The following is a 19,756-nucleotide window of genomic DNA, read 5'->3' as shown; positions in this document are numbered from 1 at the left end:
TGCCACCTGTCCTTTTTCCAAAGTCCGTACATTTCCTTTGTCCTCCTAACTTCTAGAAGATCCCTGCTCTGCCAGGCGCTTTTCTGCCCTGCTTGCTTGATGTCCAGCACTCTGAATTGTGCTCTTGAAAATCACCTGACATCCATGGACTCCAGTTCTTTCAAAAGCAGATTCCCAGGGAACCTCACTATTTCCTGGAAAGCACCCAAAGTCCACTCTCTCCATAGCCAAGGTTTTGCTGGAATTTTTTCTGCTACCTCCAACAATTTGAAGCTCAACTCCTTTGTGGTTGCCATGACTGAGGCAGGCGCTGCTCAGCACTTGGCCCATGAGTCCCTCTCTGTTTACAAACAGCAATTCCAGCAATCACCTTTCCCAGTATTCCTTCATACCTGCACCCAGAAGTTACTTTCACAGGAATTTCCTGGACCTCTTTGTGTCCACTGTGTGATATTCTCCGTTGAATTTTGGGAAGTTAAAATCACCCCTGAGGGCCAGGGCTGTGGACACAGAGATATTCCTTAACTCTGTGCTGAGTCTTGGGCTGCTCACAGCAGTGGTGAGGTTGGTGTGAAGGATGGATGAATGCCATTACTAGGGAAAGTCTCTTCAGTCTGTTACTAAATTCTTCCAAGTGGATGAGCAAATGGGCCTTGACTAAGAGCTTTGCAACAAAACCAAAAAGCAAACCAGTTTAAAAGTGTGTTCCCATTACAGAAGCATTCAGCAGGAAGTTCTGCAGTTTCTCTGTTGTCATTTCTCCTTCACCACCATGACCTCTAAGTTGGATCTCTGGGCACAGACTGAAAATGCCTGTGACTGTCTCACCACCTTTGAGTAATAAGGATGAACTGCAATGTGGAGGCCAGGACTGTTGTGAGCAGTACAAAATACATGCAAATTCTTTTATTGCTCTGTAAGTAATAGACCTGTAGTGAGGGACTGATGATGGTGAATTGGAATGTATTTTCAGCTGGTAGGAAATGTGCTGAGAGCTGGCTGCTCTTGCTGTTTGAGATTGAGATAGTGCTGATGAGAGCTGCAAGCACTGCAATAACTACTTTATATGTTTATTTTATTTTATTTTATAGGCTGGTAACCAGCACATATATCAGCCTGTGGGAAAACCAGGTAAGCAGTAAATGCAGATGCTAACATTTTGAGTATTTGATTACAAGTCTTGTAGCAGCAGCAGTCCACAAAAGTTCATGGCAATATTTCCATACAGAGAGGATTCAGTTCCATACACATTGATGTTTGTGTGCTGTGTGTTCAGGTTCCCCATGCAGGCCCCAGACATGCAGTCAGCAAAGGCAAGGAAATGTTTAGATCAACAAGCAGGAAATGTCTAGAACAAGCTGAGTCAGAGTGGGAATTCACCCAGGGTGGAGTTCAGACATGTAAAACAGCAGCAGACACCTAAAATCGGGTTTCTCAGTCTCAAAAGTGAATCACACAATTTGCTGCTGGGAAGAAATCCAGTTTCCCAGATTCACACAGCATGTGGTACCAGGGATGACACCATCACAGTGCTGGGGTAGCTGTGCCCAGAGCAGCAGCAGTTACCCCACAAAAGGAGTTTCAAATATTTAACTAAAACAATCCTGCTCTCCTAAAGTGCAGCTCCCACAAATAGTGAATTTCCTGCAGCACACCCAAAGATCTCCCATCTGTGGCAGAGAAGAGCCCATGAAGCCTGTGCAGGGCAGAGCAGGAGGGTGCCAGGTGCCTCTGACACTTTGCTGCTCTAAAATCACAATTTTTTGTCGCAGATCACGCGGCTCCGCCAAAGAAGCCCCCGCGCCCCGGAGCCCCCGGGCACCTGGGCAGCCTGGCCAGCCTCAACAGCCCCGTGGACAGCTACAACGAGGGTGTGAAGGTAGGGGAACACCCAGAAAATGGAACATTCCCAGGGCCACTTTGTTCATTACCAGTGAAACAGCCCCAGCAAATCAAACATGGCAGCTCTGAGGTAGTTTGGTGTTCCTGAAGTAGAGAGCATGGAAAGCAAAGGGGACAGAATTCATGAGTAAATAATGTCATGGGGCAAACAGCTCCAGGGGAGTGGGGAGGGAACTCAGAGTCTCCCTGGCTGTGATTTAGTGTGCTCCTCACCTAGAACCTGCCCAGGTGAGCTTATTTCTAGTGTGGAATGATGAGGTGTCCCAAATAGACCCAGCTCCCTGTTGGGCAGGGTGGAGCATGCCCAGGGATCCCAGTTGCTCAGATGGTACCAGAGTCTTCTGTCTTTGGTCACAGGAGGTGAGACCTCTCCTGCAGTGCTCAAAAAGCTCTTGCTGCAGCACCAGAGCTCCTCAAATACTACCAGCTCTGGGGAGCAAGGGAAGAGGGGAAATGGGCTGTCTGACCTGGGAGGGAGATACTTCCTAATGTGTTCTTTCATTTCCCATAAATAGCAATAAAGCCAAAACTGAAACTTGACAGTGGTTTTGTAGGAGAGGTGCTGCTACAGGGTGCAGTGTCCTGCCCCTGCTGCAATTGGTGTCCACAGAACAGCTCCTAAGGATGTCAGGCACTCCCAAAATCATCCCTTTGTGTGCTGTTTCCTGCCTGTGGGACTCTGCCACCTTTCTAATCTCCAGGAAACAGCCCTGCCAGGCCTGTAGTAAAGAACAGGAATCCATGGTGTGATGGCCACAGCAGTTGGGATGAGTGACCCTTATTTTAGGTGATTTAAGGAAATACAGAAAAAGCCCAGTTCATCTGAACATGAAATTCAGAACTGCCATCAGAGCAGTGTGTTCAGCACAACTTGATCCCAGCCACTGCCAGCCTGCCTCACTCCTGCTCGTGTTCTGGGATTATTGGAATGTTTAAGAACCAGTGTAAATAGCCAGCAGTGGTGAATTTGAGCAGGATTATTTATCATAAACTGATGCCAGTGCTTTACAAGCTGCCAAGCCTCAGAAAATGTCAAAAAGCAGTAACAGATGTGTTCCTAAACTCAGCTTCTCTGAAATTTCCTTTCTAAATGCTGATGCTGGAACATGAAATAATGTTTTTGAAGTAAATCCTTCTGACAACAAACAAACCTGAGCAGTCAGAGACATCAGTAGTGACAAGTGAACGGGATTTGTGTACTAAATAGCTCTTTGAGTAGAAAAGAAGGGCTGATTTTTTTTCTTCTGTCAAAATTTTCTTGGAATTGGATTGTTTTATGCCCCTTGAAGAAAACAGCCCATTACTTTTTTGGCATAGCTTTGTTAATGGTTGCAGTCCTAAACTGAAGATGCTTCTGGGGTTCATTTCAGACTCCCTTTTCTGTACCCCCAGTTCAGACTCCCCTTTTTAGGGAGAGCACAGATGAAGAGGATTGGAATTTCCTGCCCTTGGGAGCCTTCAGGGCAGGCTCCAGAGAGTTCAGCCAGTTCCACAAAGAAACTCAAAATTCTGCAGAGTAGTGGTGTTGATATTGGGGATAAGCAAAGAGAAACCAAGATCTGAGAAACACAATGTCCATAGTCTTGAAAAGTTTGGGTCTGGAGTTCTGAGGGTTGGGAATCATCTGGAATGGGTTCTGGGTAGTTCCTGGCCATGGCTGTGATGAGTTCTTGTGAACAAGTCCTGCACAGTTAAATCACCCATGTATTTTCCATCATGACTTACCTAAACAAGAAGTTCCAGAAATATGAGTACAAAATTTGTATCCTAGACTGTTTGTGCAGAGGGACCAGCAGAGTTCCCAGGACAGGTTTCCCAGGCCCTTGCTCCACTCAGCACTCTGCCACACTGGCTTGCTCCTGTCAGCTTTGCATGATCTCCTGCCCGTGTGTTGAGTCAGGAGGAAGCATGGGGTGCATGGCAAACCCTTCCACTGCCCACAGGGGTGCACAGCAGCTCTTCTGTCACACAGGCCCCAGAGCTAACACGGGTGGCTGCCAGTTCTGGTGAGGATGTGTTTTCATTGCAGGCTTTTTAACTGGTCTCTGATTGCTACACATGTTTTGGGTTTGTTTGGTTTTATTTTTATTTTTTTTTCCTGCTGAGTTTTATTAATATTGTTTTTCTTTTTTTCCCTTCTTTTGGTAAATTTCTTTAACTTCCCCCCACATTCTGCTCAACCATAGCCATGGAGGGTAAGCAGTGCGTGAGCGTGTGTGTCCGTGCCCTATTCCAAAATGTCTTTGCATGTGACTTTGCCAAATGACTGTTTTAACTTCTTGATTGCTGAAACTGATTCGAATCACAGCCTTTCCCTGCTGATTGAAGCAATTACAGTGTTCTTTTTCCTAAGGTCTTTTCTGATCAATGCACTAGATTGAATCTCTGTGGTAGCTGTTGGTATCCACTTAATGAAATGCTACAGAATGGAATCACCTTGTACTGAATCCTGCACTCCTTCCTTAGAGAAAGTCTCAGCAAAGCATTCCACAGTTTCCTCAGGGAAGTGGATCAGGGGCTTGCAGTGAAACTTTCCTGGAGCTGGGACCAGTCCTGAGAGCCAGCAGTGACCCACTGTAGGGAGCTGAAGCACCATGAGCCATCTCAGATCCAGGAGGAAATCAGGAATTTTTTAACTTTCTACTCACATTGAGTTGTTGCTTGGGCATCCCATTGTAGGGAATAGCTGCAGGAGACTGGGATGCGTGGTAGTTTTACAGTTCTGAGATACTGAGGACCTTACTAAGGATGTTTGCAAAGTTTGTTTCATTTCAGACCTGGGATTAATTCAGTCTGTCTTGGATTTAACTCCAGACATGTTGGAAGTTTGACCTGAGTAAAGACCATAGGATTTTTAACTTAGGAGTTTTTTTCTGATCTCTTGGAAATCAACTGCCTAAAAGCGTTCTATGTTTCCCACCTGTACTCGTGACACTATTTTTGTTAACCTGCCTGTAGATTTTCACTAACAGAAGAATAATGTAATAGAATCATGGAATAGTTTGGCTTGGAAGGATGATCTCATTCCAGTTCTCTCTTTAATATATCAGTTCTCTCTTTAACATATCAGTATGTTAATGTGTGCTCTGACATTATTTTGGAGCACAAAAATCCCTTCTGGAATGAGGGACCTGATATCTGTTGCCCTCGCAGTGGAACTTGAACCACTGGGACATGTTAAGTACTCAGTACTCTCATGCCTCAAATTATTCCCTTCTCTGTTGAGTGTTCCGCTGGAAGCTCTTCAGGGAAGCCCTGGTGAAAGTTGCCCAGTGTCATTTCAGAGATCAGGTTCAGTCAGAAGAACTAAAAGACACCTCCTGCATCCCGGAGCCAGCTCAGGCAGCAGCGGGGCCGGGCGGGGCTGTGGGAGCCGGGGAAGCCGAGCCCTTCCCGGCCGGGAGGTGGCCGAGCCCCACCTGCTGGGGACGGGAGCTGCAGCAGCCGCTCTGTGCTTGCAGATCCAGCCGCAGGAGATCAGCCCTCCCCCCACGGCCAACCTGGACCGCTCCAATGACAAAGTCTACGAGAACGTCACGGGGCTGGTGAAGGCGGTGATAGAAATGTCCAGTAAGATCCAGCCGGCCCCACCCGAGGAGTACGTGCCCATGGTGAAGGTATGGGGGCAGTGCCTGAACTTGGGGTGTATTCCTACCCTGAATGAGCTCTTCAAGTGGTGTAGGGGAAATCTGCTGGAAAGCTGGAAGTAGAAAAGCTGTTTGTGTTCATGTGGTCAGAGGCTGGAGCTTTGGATTCCATGCCCACTATTGTGACAGCACTGCTTCATGCCCAGCTTGCCTGTGCTTGTCCAGAGTCCTGAGTAGTGTGCTGTCTTCTCCACATTTTCACTTTTTATGGGAAAAACTTGTTCTTAAGTCTTTGGCATCTTGTTTTGATGCTGATAGACACAATTGCAGGCGGGATTGTGAAGTGCCATAGGCACATTCCAACTCTTTCCTTATCCAGATGAGCAATTAAATGTATCCACTGCCTCCTTGCACTCCTAAAATTCTCTCATCCACTTCTTCCAAGTCTTTGATTTCTTTAATATTTTTTTTTTCTTAGGAGGTTGGTCTGGCACTAAGAACTTTACTGGCAACAGTAGATGAGACCCTCCCAGTGCTCCCTGCAAGCACCCACAGAGAGGTACGTAGAGCTCTGCTTACCTGCTGCTCAGCCACTGCCTTCCCAGTGAGCCTCAGCTCTCTGGGACAGGTTTTGGTGCTCCCTTCATGGCACAGGCCTTTTGGTTCCCTGAGCAATCTGAACTCCTGGGTTATAATTCTGCATAAAATTAATTTAATTTAAATTGCTGCATGAACTTAGGCTTGGTATTAGTGAGGATTCTTAAACTGGATATAGGTGTCACCTATAGAAGTGACATAAACACCAGTGTTCCACAGCAGGGAATCGGCTGAGGGTTAATTCTTAGTGCAGATGTCACTTGTCATTTGCTTGCACACCAAATCATTGAAGAGGTAATTGGGCAGAGCTTGGTACAGCTGGAAGGTTGTCTGTAGTTCTGGATAAGAAGTGACTGAGAGCTTTCAATGAAGTTAGTAATTAAAACAGTTTTCCTCCAAACCTTGAATGAGTGGGGTTCTGTAAGTGCCATCTCAGAGGTTCAGGCTGACTTAGCTGTGTGCTTAAGTAACCTGTATCTGCCTTGTTTCATTTTTTAGAGCTGCTTCTATGCTTTAGAGCTGCTTCAGTAGTAAAGAGAGTAAAGCTAACAAGAACCTGAAAACCCATTACAAGCTGTTAATGCCAAGTTGTGGTTTAAAATCCAGTACTTGGGTCTTGGTGCTGTTTAGCAGTGGGTGGCTCAGCAGGTGCCAAATCCCATCTGCTGCTCCCCATGGTATTGCAGAAACAGCTCAGCTGCAGTCAGGGATCAGCAGGGGCTGTGGCTCTGTGGAATTGCTGTGAGTGCAGGGTTTCAAACCCCCAGGGCTGATGGAGTTGTCTCGTTGCAGATTGAGATGGCACAGAAGCTGCTGAACTCGGACCTGGCCGAGCTCATCAACAAGATGAAGCTGGCCCAGCAGTACGTCATGACCAGCCTGCAGCAGGAGTACAAGAAGCAAATGCTGACGGCTGCTCACGCCCTGGCTGTGGATGCCAAAAACCTGCTGGATGTCATTGATCAAGCCAGACTGAAAATCAGCCAGTCCAGACCGCACTAAGCACTGAGGGAAGAGCATCGTCAGCCTCGGAATTCTGCTCGCGCCAGGATGTTCCTTCACCTTCCACCAGCAGTGAGGATTCACCCAGCGCAGTCCTGGCCGCCCCCTGGGGGTCTCTCATTGCAACAGTTGAAGCAGTGGCTCTGCTGGAGCCGGGCTGGCTTCGGGCCGCGGTTAGCAGCAGCTGAGTTTGTACAGGAGCCCTCGGAGCCGGGGCACGGGGCAGTCACTCCATCATGGCATGGGACACGCTTCACACCGAGCTGCCACCATTGAGCTGCCCCCGGGCCGCGGCCTCGGAGCCAAAACTGTTGGAGCAGCAGATGGGAGAAAGATATTGTGAAGTGAAGAATTCGGGGAAACCTCAGGGCTGAGAATTCTTGCCCACAGTATATGAACTATCCAGACTGGAATTTTTTTTATTAGAACACTTACGTCGCAATATGCTAATCACGATTTACAGAGAAAGAATAAAAAGCTATATTTTCAAGACTTCAGTCATTTCAAGACAAACTAAAGCCCTCTTCATCTTCCTGCCTTTTACTTTGACGTGACTGTGTGAAGCATTTGTTTGGAACTAGCTGTAGGACACAACTGAACACTCGAGTTTTTCACCAGGATAACGTGCCAGTTCTTTTGTAGCAATGTTGTTTTCCTTGGAAGTGAAAATGCTGCTTTGTACCAGAGCAATTCAGAGCTGCATTTAGAGGAGACCTGTAACCATTCATGTCCCCCATTTTTATATAATTTATAACGACAGATTAAAGCCATGATGACTATTTTAAACCCACTGTAGTTAACTAACCCATCCTTTTGTCTATCTTGCCTGGGAGGAGTTACAGTAGAGCAGTGTAATTAGATTTTCCTTGGTTTTCCAGTTATGCCATCTGTTCTGTTAAAATAAAAACCACACTCCCTTTTTGCTGTTGAGGGATATAAATTATTCTCAGGAAGAATATAATGAACTGTACAGTTACTTTGACCTATTAAAAAGGTGTTACCAGTGAAACTCTGACTCTTTATTTCATGTGTGTGCACTGCAAAAGAATTCTTCCCTGGGTACCTGTGTCTTTTTAAAAATTAGTTGATAATACAAATACCTACCATTCTGTCATGAAGTTGTTATATAAATGTAAAAGGTGGGACAGTGCAGAATCTATCAGTGTTTGTGGAACAGTCTCCCTCCACAAGTTTGGTGTCTCTTATACACCTGGAATTCTGTAATGCCTCAAATGCTTTGGAATACCCACTTGGAACATGACTCTTCCCTTGGTTAACTGCTCTGGAAAAGTCCTGTTCAGAAGTTATTTATGAAATTCATGCCTTTTAAGAGCTCCTGTCCATTGCAGTGTGACATCACCTCCCACACCAGGTAAATACATCCTGTACCTTCCACAACCTCAGCCCTTCACCTGAGCATTGCAGCCTTTTCCCCACTATGAAAAGCCCCTGGCCTTGCTGTGCCACAGCTGTCACCACACCCCTGCTCACTGGGATTTCATCCCTCCCTCCATCCACAGGCTGTGGGTGCCTTTTAGAGCTTTAACTGTTCTTGTGAAACACCAAAAAACTGACAGGGGAAGCTGTAAAGCCCCAGCTGAGCACTCATGACAGCAGCTTCAGGAGCTGCAGGTAACCTGGCCACAAACATCCACCTGAGACAAGAGTACAAGCAGATGTTTTTTATTACAGGCTGGTACAAAACTAATTAGTCAAAAAGACCAAAGCCCATGTCATCATCAGATTCCTCTGATTCTTCCTTCTTTTCCTCTTCTTTCTTCTCCTCAGCTGGAAAAGAAACAGATTTATATTTCAATTTATCAGCTCATAAAAGTCACTTGTCACAAAAGGTGTCACATGCAATGATTACCATCAAGTAATCCTAAAACCTAAGCCAGCAGCCCAAGAATGTTGTTTGTGCTATTAGCAAAATGGTTTTGTTCAGAATTAATTTCCAGCAAACCCGAAAATTTTTGAGAAGATGCTGATGCTCTGATCCTGATGACACACAGGAAGAGCAGTTTTAATTCTGAGGGAACACTAATCGTGTGCAATGCTCCCTTTCTCAAGGGGAGGGCGTGCTTTTCTCCAGAACACTCACGCACACCGCATGGCAGAAACCACACGTGAACAGCTCCTGTGCCACTCACACCCTCTGCATGGCAAAACCCACATGCCAACAGCTCCTGTAACTAGTGCTTGCAAAGCTGCGGCTGCCCCATCCCTGCAAGTGTTGGATGGGGCTCTGAACAGCCCAGTGTAGAGGACGGTGTCCCTGCCCACGGCAGGAGTTTGCAAAGAGATGGCCATAAAGCTCTTCCTAACTGAAGCCATTCCATGGATCCCTAGATCCACGTTCCGAGCCTCGGTCGGACGCGGCCGCCACTTACCGGGGGCGGCTCCGCCGGCGGGCGCGGCACCACCCGCGGGAGCGGCGGCAGCCGGAGCCCCGCCACCGCCCGCTCCCACGTTACAGATCAGGCTCCCGATGTCAATGTTCGCCAGCGCCTGCAGGGAACGACAAGCGGCAGCGAAGCCTCGTTAATACGGGCGGGAGGAGCGCTGGGGAGCCCCACACGCCGCCCCCGCCCGGCCCGCGGCCCCTCTCGCCCACCTTGGCGAAGAGCCCCGGCCAGAAAGGCTCCACGTTCACTCCGGCTGCCTTGATGAGCGCGTTGATCTTGTCCTCCTGCAACGAGACAGCGGCGCTCAGAGCCCGCCCGGCCCGGCCCGGCGCGGCCCCTCAGGCGGCCATGCCGCGCGGCCGCCGCCATCTTGTGCGGCCGCACTCACCGTCACGGTGACCTCGTCGTCGTGCAGGATGAGGGCGGAGTAGATGCAGGCGAGCTCGGAGACGGAGGCCATGGCGGGGCGCGGTGCTGGTCGCCGGGTGGTTCGGCCTTAGCTTCGTACGAAGGACTCAGCACCTTGGGCCGCCGCGGAACGAAAGGGGCGGGCCTCCGCGGCGCGGATTTATAATGGCGATGCGCGTTGCGTCATCGGTGACGTGACCCCGTGACCCGCCGCGCATGGCAGGTGCGCGCGCTCCCTCCCTCCCTCAGCGCCCTCACGGGGAATAATTCACCCTAAAGCCGAGAATGGCGCCGGGTCTGGCCGCTCCCCCATCCCTGCCAGCCCCAGCCACATCCCCACGGCTTTTGTATCCCTCCACTACCCTGGGTGAAAACTCTGCTGAGGCCATTTTCCCAGGATCCAAACTAAACCTCCCTGGCACAGCTTGAGGGGCCCAAGCCCTCCTCCCCCACAGCTACTTCAGGTGTCACTGCCTCGCTTAAACACTCCGTTTTCTGTATGTAATAAAACGGGGAGAAAAGGTGCTGAATAAGCCCTTGGTACAGGATTGTGTACTGTGATTTTTTTCCACCCAAACATGAGCAAGAACTTCTTTCCCATCAATGACCAAGCACTGAGCATTTTGCCCAGAGAGGGTGTGGGGTCTCCCTCACTGGAGATATTCCAGCACTGTCTGCCCACAGTCCTGAGCCTGTGCTGGAGCAGAGAGGTGGCACCAGGTGACCCCACTGTGGTCCCTTCCAACCTCATCATTCTGTGGTTCTGGGATTCTGATGAGCCTGAGCAAATTCCAGAGTTTTGCTCCGACGGCATCATTGGATTGTGAAAAATGAATGTTCTCTGGGTTTTATTTTGTGTCTTCTTGACAGATATGTGTTTGATGAGTCTCAGCTCAGTGGCTGGGCAGATCATGGAACAGCTTTCCTGCAAGCTGTGCTGGGGCACTCCTGGAGGACATGGAGGGGCTTTGGGACAGCCACAGCTCCATCAAGGTCAAGTCCTGCTTGATCAACTGAGGGGCCTTCTATGATGGAGTGACTGTGCAAAACGCCAGTCACGTGTTCTTAAAATTTTAAAAGTTTAATAGTAATAAAATGGTTATAAAATAGCAATATAATTAGTGTAATAATAATTTGGACAATTTGGATTACGACAATATGAGACAATAGAAACAAAAGGTTATGGAAGTCCGGGTACTTTTTTGGGCAGCATAAGCCCGAAAAAGGACACACGTTAACAGAGGATTAACCCTTAAAAACAACAGCCTCTTGCATATTCATACAGCTCATACATGATGCATAAATTCCATTCAAACACAGGATTATGTCTGGTCAGTGCCAACTTCTTTCTCTTAATCCTGACGTCGTGTTCATGGCTGAGCAAGTCAGGAAGAAGTTCATTTCTTCTGATAATGGGGCAATAAATTCTCTTTCTCTGGAAGATTTAGGTGTCCTGTGGCTGCTGTCTGATGTGAGTACCTCATTCCTTTCTTAAAAAAATATCTCACGTACATAGTTTCTATTTTAACATTATAACCTAAACCATATTTAACACACTACTTAAAAAAATTAATTCAGCATAACTTTCTAACATAGCACATATAATATTCACTTTAATATTTGCAAAAATCCAATCATAAAATACACATTTTTCACGTGTTCTGATGAGCCCGAGCAAATTCCAGAGTTTTGCTCCAACGGCATCATCGGATTATGAAAAATGAATGTTCTCTGGGTTTTATTTTGTGGCTTCTTGACAGATGTGCATTTGATGAGCCTCACCTTGGAGGCAGATCATGGAAGAGATTTCCTAGAAGCTGTGCTGGAGGACATTGAGGGGATTTGGGACAGCCAGGACTCCATCAAGGTCAAGTCCTGCTTGATCAACTGAGGGAGCTTCTATGATGGAGTGACCACATGGAATGGACTTGGGAAGGTCTATGGATTTCACCTGTCTGGGCTTCTATAAAGCCTTTAGCACAGTCCCACACAACATCCTGCTGTCTAATTGGAGAGAGATGGGTTTTATGGATGGGCAGTTTGGTGGATGAGGAATTGGCTGGATGCTCACACCCACAGTGCAGTGATTGACCCAATGTCCAGATGGAGATCAGTGATGTGTCCCTCAGCTCTGTTTGGCCCATTATGATTTGAAGTCTTCATCAAAGACATGAACAGAGAGATCAGGTGCACCCTCAGCAGATTTGCAGATAACTCCAAGCTGAGTGGTGTGGCTGATATGCCTGAGGGACAGGATTCCATCCAGGCTGGACTGGGCTCTGAGCAACCTGATCCAGGTGAAGATATTCCTGTGCACTGCAGTGGGGCTGGGCTATCTCACCCTCAAAGGTCCCTTCCAACACAAACCAAATAAGTAAAATTATAAAAAAATAAGCTTAAGTAAAATTATTCCAAAAAATGCAAAAAGCTTGAAATTTTAGAATCCTAAAATGACAACTTTCTATTACCAGCAAAGTGTATCCAGCCTGCTTTTGTAGTGCTCCTTTATAGAAATCTCAGGATTTATTAGACCATTACAAGTGAAAACTGAGGTAGGCAAGAGGGACTTTACCTCTTGTACCCATCCCTTCCTAAGGATCACAAACAATTGAGAATTTCACTGAACAAAGATCTAACACTGCTCACTGCTGGAGATGATAAATGCACAGTGATGCAGTGCATAATTTGTGGGTGTTTATCCCTATTAGTGGAGTCAACAGCTCTGAATTTAAGCATTTACTTAAACTTCCTCTTCAAGGCACAGGACAATTGTCTACATTTTTATACCTAACTCAAAGCACAAATAAATGCACCTTTCCAGTAGGATTAAATATCCAGGAACCTCTGTCTTTGCTGGGTGCTTGAGGCTGGGATCTCACAGGGACTTCACAGTGTGAGCCTCACTCCAGGGCTGCCAAAGCCCTCAGAGCTGTCCCAGTGCTCCATGAGATGATGATCTGACTGAAAAGTAGCAGCAGAGAAATAAGATTCCTTTTCAATCAAATAAACTTGCAAATGTTGCTGGCCTAGGAGATGAGCACTGGAAGTGTGCAGGCAGTCAACAAAATTGTATGTTTAATAAGACATGGTTTTGTAACAGTTCTGATATAACAGTCCTTAAGCTAAAAGTTATTAGAAATGCTGATGGGCTGTTAAAAAATAAAATATGAAGACCTAAAATTTAAATGTGACATTCACATAAGCTTAGGCTTTGGTTGGCAAAGATGTTAATTAAATGAGATTTGCCTGCATCCTTGCTTCATGGCTGTCTTGCTGCATCTATTGAGTGACACTGATAAAGCTGCTCTGTAGGAGCCCAGAAGAAAGTTCTGATGAAAACAAATCACTGTGTAAAAGAAAGCAAAAAAAAAAAAAAAAAAAAAAAAAAAAACAACAACAAAAGAAACCCCAGTTTTGCTGCTTCTTAAAGGTTTTGGAAGCCTGGATATGTGATCAGGATTGCTGGTTAATAAAGCTTAATTAATAAAGCTGGTTAATAAAGCAGAACAAGGTTCTAGAAATTTGCAGTAGAAATTTTTCACTTCTGATCCTGTAACTGTCTGTACTTTTACTATCTAACACATCACCATCCTTTTGGAGCAGAAGTCTCTGTTCAGGATGAATCTACAGCAAATAGATGGAGGCTTAAAAAAAAAACAAACCCAAAACCAAACAACAAAGCCCCTTACATTCTTAAACCCCCTTACATTCTTCTGTGAATTCTGCTATTCCAGGGTGGTGAGTTATTCCCAGGCTGGTGAGGTTTAGGAGGATGATCCAGCTGTGTGCTTGCAGGCTGCTGCAGGATCACACAGGGATCTCTTAATGATAAACAAAACAAGGGACTTGGCTGGGAAGGTTCCCTGGGGTGGATATTTGACACTTGGGGGATGGATGGTGAGGAGCAGTGGCAGAGATCTGGATGGAGGTGCCTGTGCTTTGCCGAGGAAGATGAGAACATCAGCAGGATCTGTCATTATCATACCCAAAGCAGTCAGCCCTTAGCACCTCACCCTGAATTCACTGTGTGATGTTCACACAGAGCTGATTCTGAGTTTAGAACATGATAGAACCTGACCAAGGCCACTGGTGGTCACCAAAGTGGTCAGACTCAAGAGGTCTTTACCAAGGAGAGTTGAAGTTCTTTTTTCTTGTCCTTGCTTAACTATTTTGTTGCTGCTTTTAACCTTCCTGAGGTGATTCTTGTCTCCTTAAGTCTCGGGATCTCTCCCTGGTCAGTGACCGCGAGAAAAGTTCGAAAGTCTCCTTTCCCACCCCGGCACTTGAAGAAGGAGTCAGAGCTCTTCATTTCTCAGTCTCAAGGTTGTTGTTTATTGTTCCTTATCTATAAAATATTTTCTCCTGTCCAGCTGGGGTCCTCTCAGCAAGACAGTCCCGGCACTCTGCCTGTTCCTGGGGCAGTGTTATATCTTTATACTAAAAACTACGTATACAATATTTACAATTACTTTCCAATACCTATCACCTGTGTCAGACAGTGAGCTTCTACTCTAAACCAATCTAAAACCAACATCACAGCAGAAGATGGAGGCCAAGAAGAAGAAAGAGAAAGGCTGGACATGCCCAGATTCCTCCATCTTGCCCCCCCTGAACCCCCATTCTAAAAACCCCCAAATCTACTTTTTCACCTTGTGATAAATTCAGTCATTCTACTTAAACTGTTTGTGGCTTGCAGATCTTCATCTAAGGTTGGGAACTTGCTCCATGGCTCATAAACAAAACCACAGGCATTTTGGGCTCTGTACCAGGGTCTCTGAGACCCCTGGCAGGGGCCGTGGCTGCTCAGGACAGCCAGAGGGATGTCCTGGGCTCTGACACTTAAGTTGCCTCTCTCCAGCTCCCAAGACTGCAGTTTCTCAGTGACCAAAGGCCAAGTGTGGCCAGCAGGACCAGGGCAGTGATTGCCCCCTGTACTCAGCACTGGGGAGGCCACACCTCGAGTCCTGGGCTCAGATTTGGGTACAAAAAGGACATTGGAGCCTGTCTGAAGAACAGGAACAAAGCTGGGGAGGGAAGGAGCTGCCTGGCAGGAGGCTGAAGCCGGCTGGGGTTGGTCTCTTCTAATGCTAGGGTGAGAGAAAATTACCTCAAGTTGTGCTCAGGGAAGTTTAGATTTACTATTAAGAAAAATTTCTGCATGGAAAGGATGGTCAAGCATTGGAACAGGCTGCCAGGGAAGGGATTGAGCCAAGAACCTGGGAGGTATTTAAAAGACATCTAGATGTGGCACTTAGGGACATTAGGGCTTTTTTCTTGGTGAACTGTCTCAGGTTCAACATTTACTTCTTTTATCTTCTTTTGTCCTTTTGTTCCTAGTTGGGTGGGGTTGTTTTGTTTTGTTTTGTTTTTGTGTGGGGTTGGTTGGTTGGTTTTGTTTTTGTGGGGGTTTTGTTTGTGGTTTTTTTTTTTTTTTTTTTTTTTTTTTTTGGTTGGTTGTTTTTTTTGTTTTGGCTTGGGTTTTTTCCCCCTTGTAACAAGGTCATTACAATAAAGAACAAAACTCTGGTACTTCTTGAAACTGTAACAACCAGTGTGTGTAACACATCCCCAATAGGTGGTGCTGCATCTTTTCCATCAAGTTGAATTGTTACATTGTTGATCCTGATCACCTGGGAAAATTGTCTTTTTTGAATGAACTGAAGTTAGTAATCTAATGATAATTAGTTGTTTTGTTTTGTTCTGTTTTTTTAGAAATTATTATTGCAATTCATTTGACAAAATAAGTGAAATGCAGCTTTGTAGCTTGGTAGTTGGGATAGTTATTTGATTATAGAAACTCAAAAAGAAATTATTTTGGTCCCTCCACCTTGGATTAATTGTGGATAAATATTTAATTTTTAAAATAACAAACAATTCCTGAGCAGGGGACCAGAACCCTCAAAGTCTTTGTAAAATGTGAACACTTTAGGGCACCGAGCCATGGACTTCTTCACTTTGGTTCTGATTTTAAATTCTTATGTAAAGCAGAATGCAGAATATGTGACAGGTCTCATGCATGTACTCCAGGATAACATCTTAAAAGTTAGGCCAGTTGAGAGATGGCAAATATAAGCCTAAATCCCCTCCAAGTCAAGAATAAAATTTACATCTTCCAGCTCTGAGTGAAAATTTTTGCTATTATATTATTGTAATCACCGACTGTCAGACATTTATAAACTCTGGGGGGGTTTAAAATGAATTCCATTTAAAATGGGAATAGTTGTTACTTAGGGAGATCAAGGTATGTTTTCTCATCAAAAGAAAAGCTCTATCATTTGTCACTGGCCTATTTGTATATAAAATATTTTCCCTAAATTGCTGCCACTGCTATAAAGGATTTTTAAATGCTGCTCCTAAATACCATCTTTGCTTCCAGAATTATTAGAATGTGCTTTTTTCCAAAATTAATAATTTCTTCTGTGACAGATATCAGTTCTGGGAAATGTCATCTTGAAGTACAGCAGTTAAGACAGGTATTGTGCCCAACAATCACTCTTTTTTTTTCTTTAGAAAACCCTAATTTTAAGCATTTAAGCAGCTGTTCTTACGCTACCATATAATTGTTAATACAGCATATAAAGACCATGCTTAAAAGAATGCTGTTACAGAGCTTTCAAACCTCTCTTTCAGAACAAACCTTTTCAAGAACTGGAGCCTTTTTTGGGTGAAATGGCCCAGTAAGACATAATTAGGTTTCACTGTGCTCCAAAACAGCAGTTGTGAGTGACAGAAAGCATTGGAAATGAAGCAAGTGACATGGCCCAAAATGAGTGTTAGAACAGAGGCAGAAGAGAGCTGGAACTCTCTTTCCTCAGCTGCACACAAATGCTGCTGGAAGTGCTCAACACCATGAAAATATACCTGAGGAACAGCAGCACTTCCACATGGAAAACAGGACTTAAATAAAAGTTTAATTTATTATTTAGCTGACTGTGCAGTTCTACAGTGTTGTATGAACAGTGACAAATGCTTTTGCTTATTAAGTGCTAAATCCAGAGAAATCAGCTTTAAATCAGTAGAAGAATGTTGCACTCTAGGATGTTTGAGGCATTCATTGCCATTTTTAGATCTCTGTTTTTTAGGGAACTTCTGAAATCAATTGCAGAGGATTCTGTGGAGCCAGAAGGAAGTGTGGGATGAGTGTTTAGTGTTTTGTAAAACCTCCCCTTATATTTCACCTGTCTTGTGATGCTTGCTAGCTTATTATTTTCAAACTGCTACCACAGTACCAGAGTAGACTTGTAGGCTCAGCATATGTCAGTGCTGATAGCCAGGGTGACCAAAGTAATCCAGTGAACATTTCCAGAAAGTTGTCAGTGTGTTTTATCCCATTTTCTTTCTTAAATGCAGGTCTAACAGGCACAAGAGTATGTCTAATGTTAGAGAAAGTTACGTTCCTAATCAGGTTGAAAAGATTGGCTTAAATATAGCATCAAAAATTAGATGTTGATACAGAAACTGCATATTTTTCTCCTGCCACCTCAGCAGAAAGGCCAAATGTGCCTCAGATAATTCTCTTCTGGCTCTTGTTTTTGGGGATTTTCCCCCATCCACCCTCTTTTTCAGCCTCTAGTAAGGTTATATACCAGAAATTATTGGTGGTTGTAAAAAAAATGTTAGCCAGTTCCTCACAAGGAGGAAAACAGCAACCCCTTTGCCAGCTCCTTTGTTTATCTTTTTGCTAGAGCTGCTCGGCTTTACTTTAAAACTAAAGCTGACCCATAATTTTGTCCTTTATTTGTTTATAGTTATGGGTAAATCTTTACTTTCCAGCAATTTGAGAAGCCTGGAATGGAGACAAATCCAAAATCATCTCAGTGGAAACTGCAGTGGTGACAATGGTTTCAGGAACAGCTCACTTGAAGTGAAAGCTGAGCTGTTAATAGCAGCCCTGGAATATCTGTGAGTATGACCCAAAGGGGAGAGTAAATACTTTGGAACAGTGAGATGCTTCTGTATCACTTGAGATGTGACCTGATGAAGAAGGATTTTAATTGGCTTGATGAACACTGCAAGCTGTGTTTGCCTTGCTCTCTGGCAGATAATACTTGGTGAAGGAATGCAGTTGACCTTGATGGGACTTGACTGTTCTGGGTTAAAAACTGCATGAATTTTTTAAAGGCTTCCACATCAACATGGAGGAGGTGATTGAAAGTATAGATCATGGCTGTGCTGGAACTCTGGAGGTAACTCCAGTGGAAGTGAGCATAATTAACTTGCTTTATGCCTCCTTAGCAGGTTTAACTTTATTTTTCCTACTTTCTTCTGAATGGAAGAGGTACTAACTAGGTGACTACAAAAGGATGACAGTTCCTGCAGGAATTATCATCTCTGATGTGGAATCACAGAATTGTTTAAGTTGGAAAATATGTTTAAGATCATCAAGTCCAACCATTAACCCAAGCCAAGCCCATCACTAACCCATAACCCCACATGCCACATCCATGTCTTTTAGATTCCTCCAGGGATATCTCCAGGGTCTCAGTGCATCATACTGATCACTCTGCCTCTCTCATATCCTTTCTAGTTTGTTTTCCCCACTACATTATCTGGTTGTACTAAACTTTACTTGTGTACAGTACCAGACATTATCTGGTTGACAAGGACAATAAGGCAACCCCACCACAGCTGGGTTTCACAGATATGACTAAAAGTGGATATGGGAATCCATGAGGTAACTGAGCTGAGGTTTTCAGAGCAACAGGAGGAATAAAAGAATATAAACAAACAAATCCAAATTTAATTCAAGATCCAGCAGTATGTGTAATACTGATGTAATTCCAGCATACCTTTCAAACGTGTAACAGGGAGAGGTAGTGGAGAGGGTAATAGAGAGCTAGAGGCACTAAGTCATTTTCCAAGGTCTCACTGAAAGCCACAGGATGACAGAACATAGTCTTAAACTGCGCCAGGGGAAGTTTAGGCTGGGCACTAAGTGGAGTTTCTTCACAGCAAGGGTGATTAAACATTGGAATGGACTGCCCAGGGTGGTGGTGGAGTCACCAGCCCTGGAGGTGTTTAAAGACTGGACACGGCACTCCGTGCTCTGGTCCTGTGATGTCCGGTCATAGGCTGGACTCGGTGAGCTCCGAGGACTTTTCCAACCTGGCTGATTCTGTGACTCTGCGGGCAGAGTTCAGGCGGGGGCTGCAGCAGGGATCGGGGGCTGCAGCAGGGATCGGGGGCTGCAGGCTGGGAGCAGGGGCTGCAGGATCAGGCTGAGATCGGGGGCTGCAGGCGGGATCGGGGGCTGCAGCAGGGATCGGGGGCTGCAGCAGGGATCGGGGGCTGCAGCAGGGATCGGGGGCTGCAGGATCAGGCTGGGATCGGGAGCGCAGGATCAGGCTGGGATCGGGGGCTGCAGGCAGGGATGGGAGGCTGTGCAGGCAGGGAGCCGGGGCTGCAGGCTCAGGTTGGGATCGGGGGCTGCAGCAGGGATCGGGGGCTGCAGGATCAGGCTGGGATCGGGGGCTGCAGCAGCAGGGACCGGGGGCTGCAGGCAGGGATCGGGGGCTGCAGGCTCAGGCAGGGACCGGGGCCCCTGGGCTCGGCAGCGCTCCGATCCCCGTCCCGCTGCCGCGGCCGCTTCCCGCCCGCCCGGCCGGAGGGCGGAGCGCCCCTTCCCCGTGACCCCGCGGCTCCTCCTCCTCCCCTCCCCGCTCCTCAGTGCCGACGAGTAACCTGGATTCCCGGCCCTCCTCCTCCTCCCTCTTTCTTTTTTTTTTTTTTTTTTTTTTTTTTTTTTACTCCTCTCCCCTTTTCTTTTCCTCCCACCTCCCCTTTCCTTCCTCCTCCTCCTCCCCTTCCCCCGACAGCGTAGCCGGGGCTTGGGCTCGCTCCCTCCCCCGTGCCCTC

General features: G+C 46.1%; 2 protein-coding genes across 11 annotated transcripts in view; one reads left to right on the top strand and one right to left on the bottom strand.

Annotated features, from left to right (window-relative positions):
- Positions 1–8,097, top strand: part of PTK2 (protein tyrosine kinase 2) — a 187,168-nt gene extending 179,071 nt beyond the window's left edge. For 9 of the 10 annotated variants that reach the window (XM_058032494.1, XM_058032473.1, XM_058032483.1 and 6 more), the window contains 5 exons: positions 1,092–1,131; positions 1,773–1,879; positions 5,364–5,519; positions 5,968–6,048; positions 6,879–8,097. In XM_058032494.1, coding sequence (XP_057888477.1) covers positions 1,092–1,131; positions 1,773–1,879; positions 5,364–5,519; positions 5,968–6,048; positions 6,879–7,088 — 594 coding nt within the window. In that variant the 3' untranslated portion in view covers positions 7,089–8,097. Of the gene's footprint in view, positions 1–1,091; positions 1,132–1,772; positions 4,098–5,363; positions 5,520–5,967; positions 6,049–6,878 lie in introns of those variants that run through there. The other variant, XR_009115110.1, reaches the window with a different exon arrangement.
- Positions 8,098–8,755: 658 nt separating this feature from the next.
- Positions 8,756–10,078, bottom strand: RPLP1 (ribosomal protein lateral stalk subunit P1). Its single transcript, XM_058032342.1, has 4 exons — positions 9,882–10,078; positions 9,703–9,777; positions 9,479–9,596; positions 8,756–8,876 (listed from the first exon to the last, which is right to left on the bottom strand). Exons 1-4 carry the CDS (start codon positions 9,951–9,953, stop codon positions 8,797–8,799), a joined length of 345 nt encoding a protein of 114 aa, XP_057888325.1. The 5' UTR covers positions 9,954–10,078; the 3' UTR covers positions 8,756–8,796.
- Positions 10,079–19,756: the final 9,678 nt, after the last annotated feature.

This window comes from Melospiza georgiana, chromosome 1, assembly GCF_028018845.1.
Source record: "Melospiza georgiana isolate bMelGeo1 chromosome 1, bMelGeo1.pri, whole genome shotgun sequence".
Lineage (NCBI taxonomy): Eukaryota > Metazoa > Chordata > Aves > Passeriformes > Passerellidae > Melospiza > Melospiza georgiana.
Note: the sequence above shows the minus strand (reverse complement) of the source record. Positions and strands in the feature narration are given on the sequence as shown.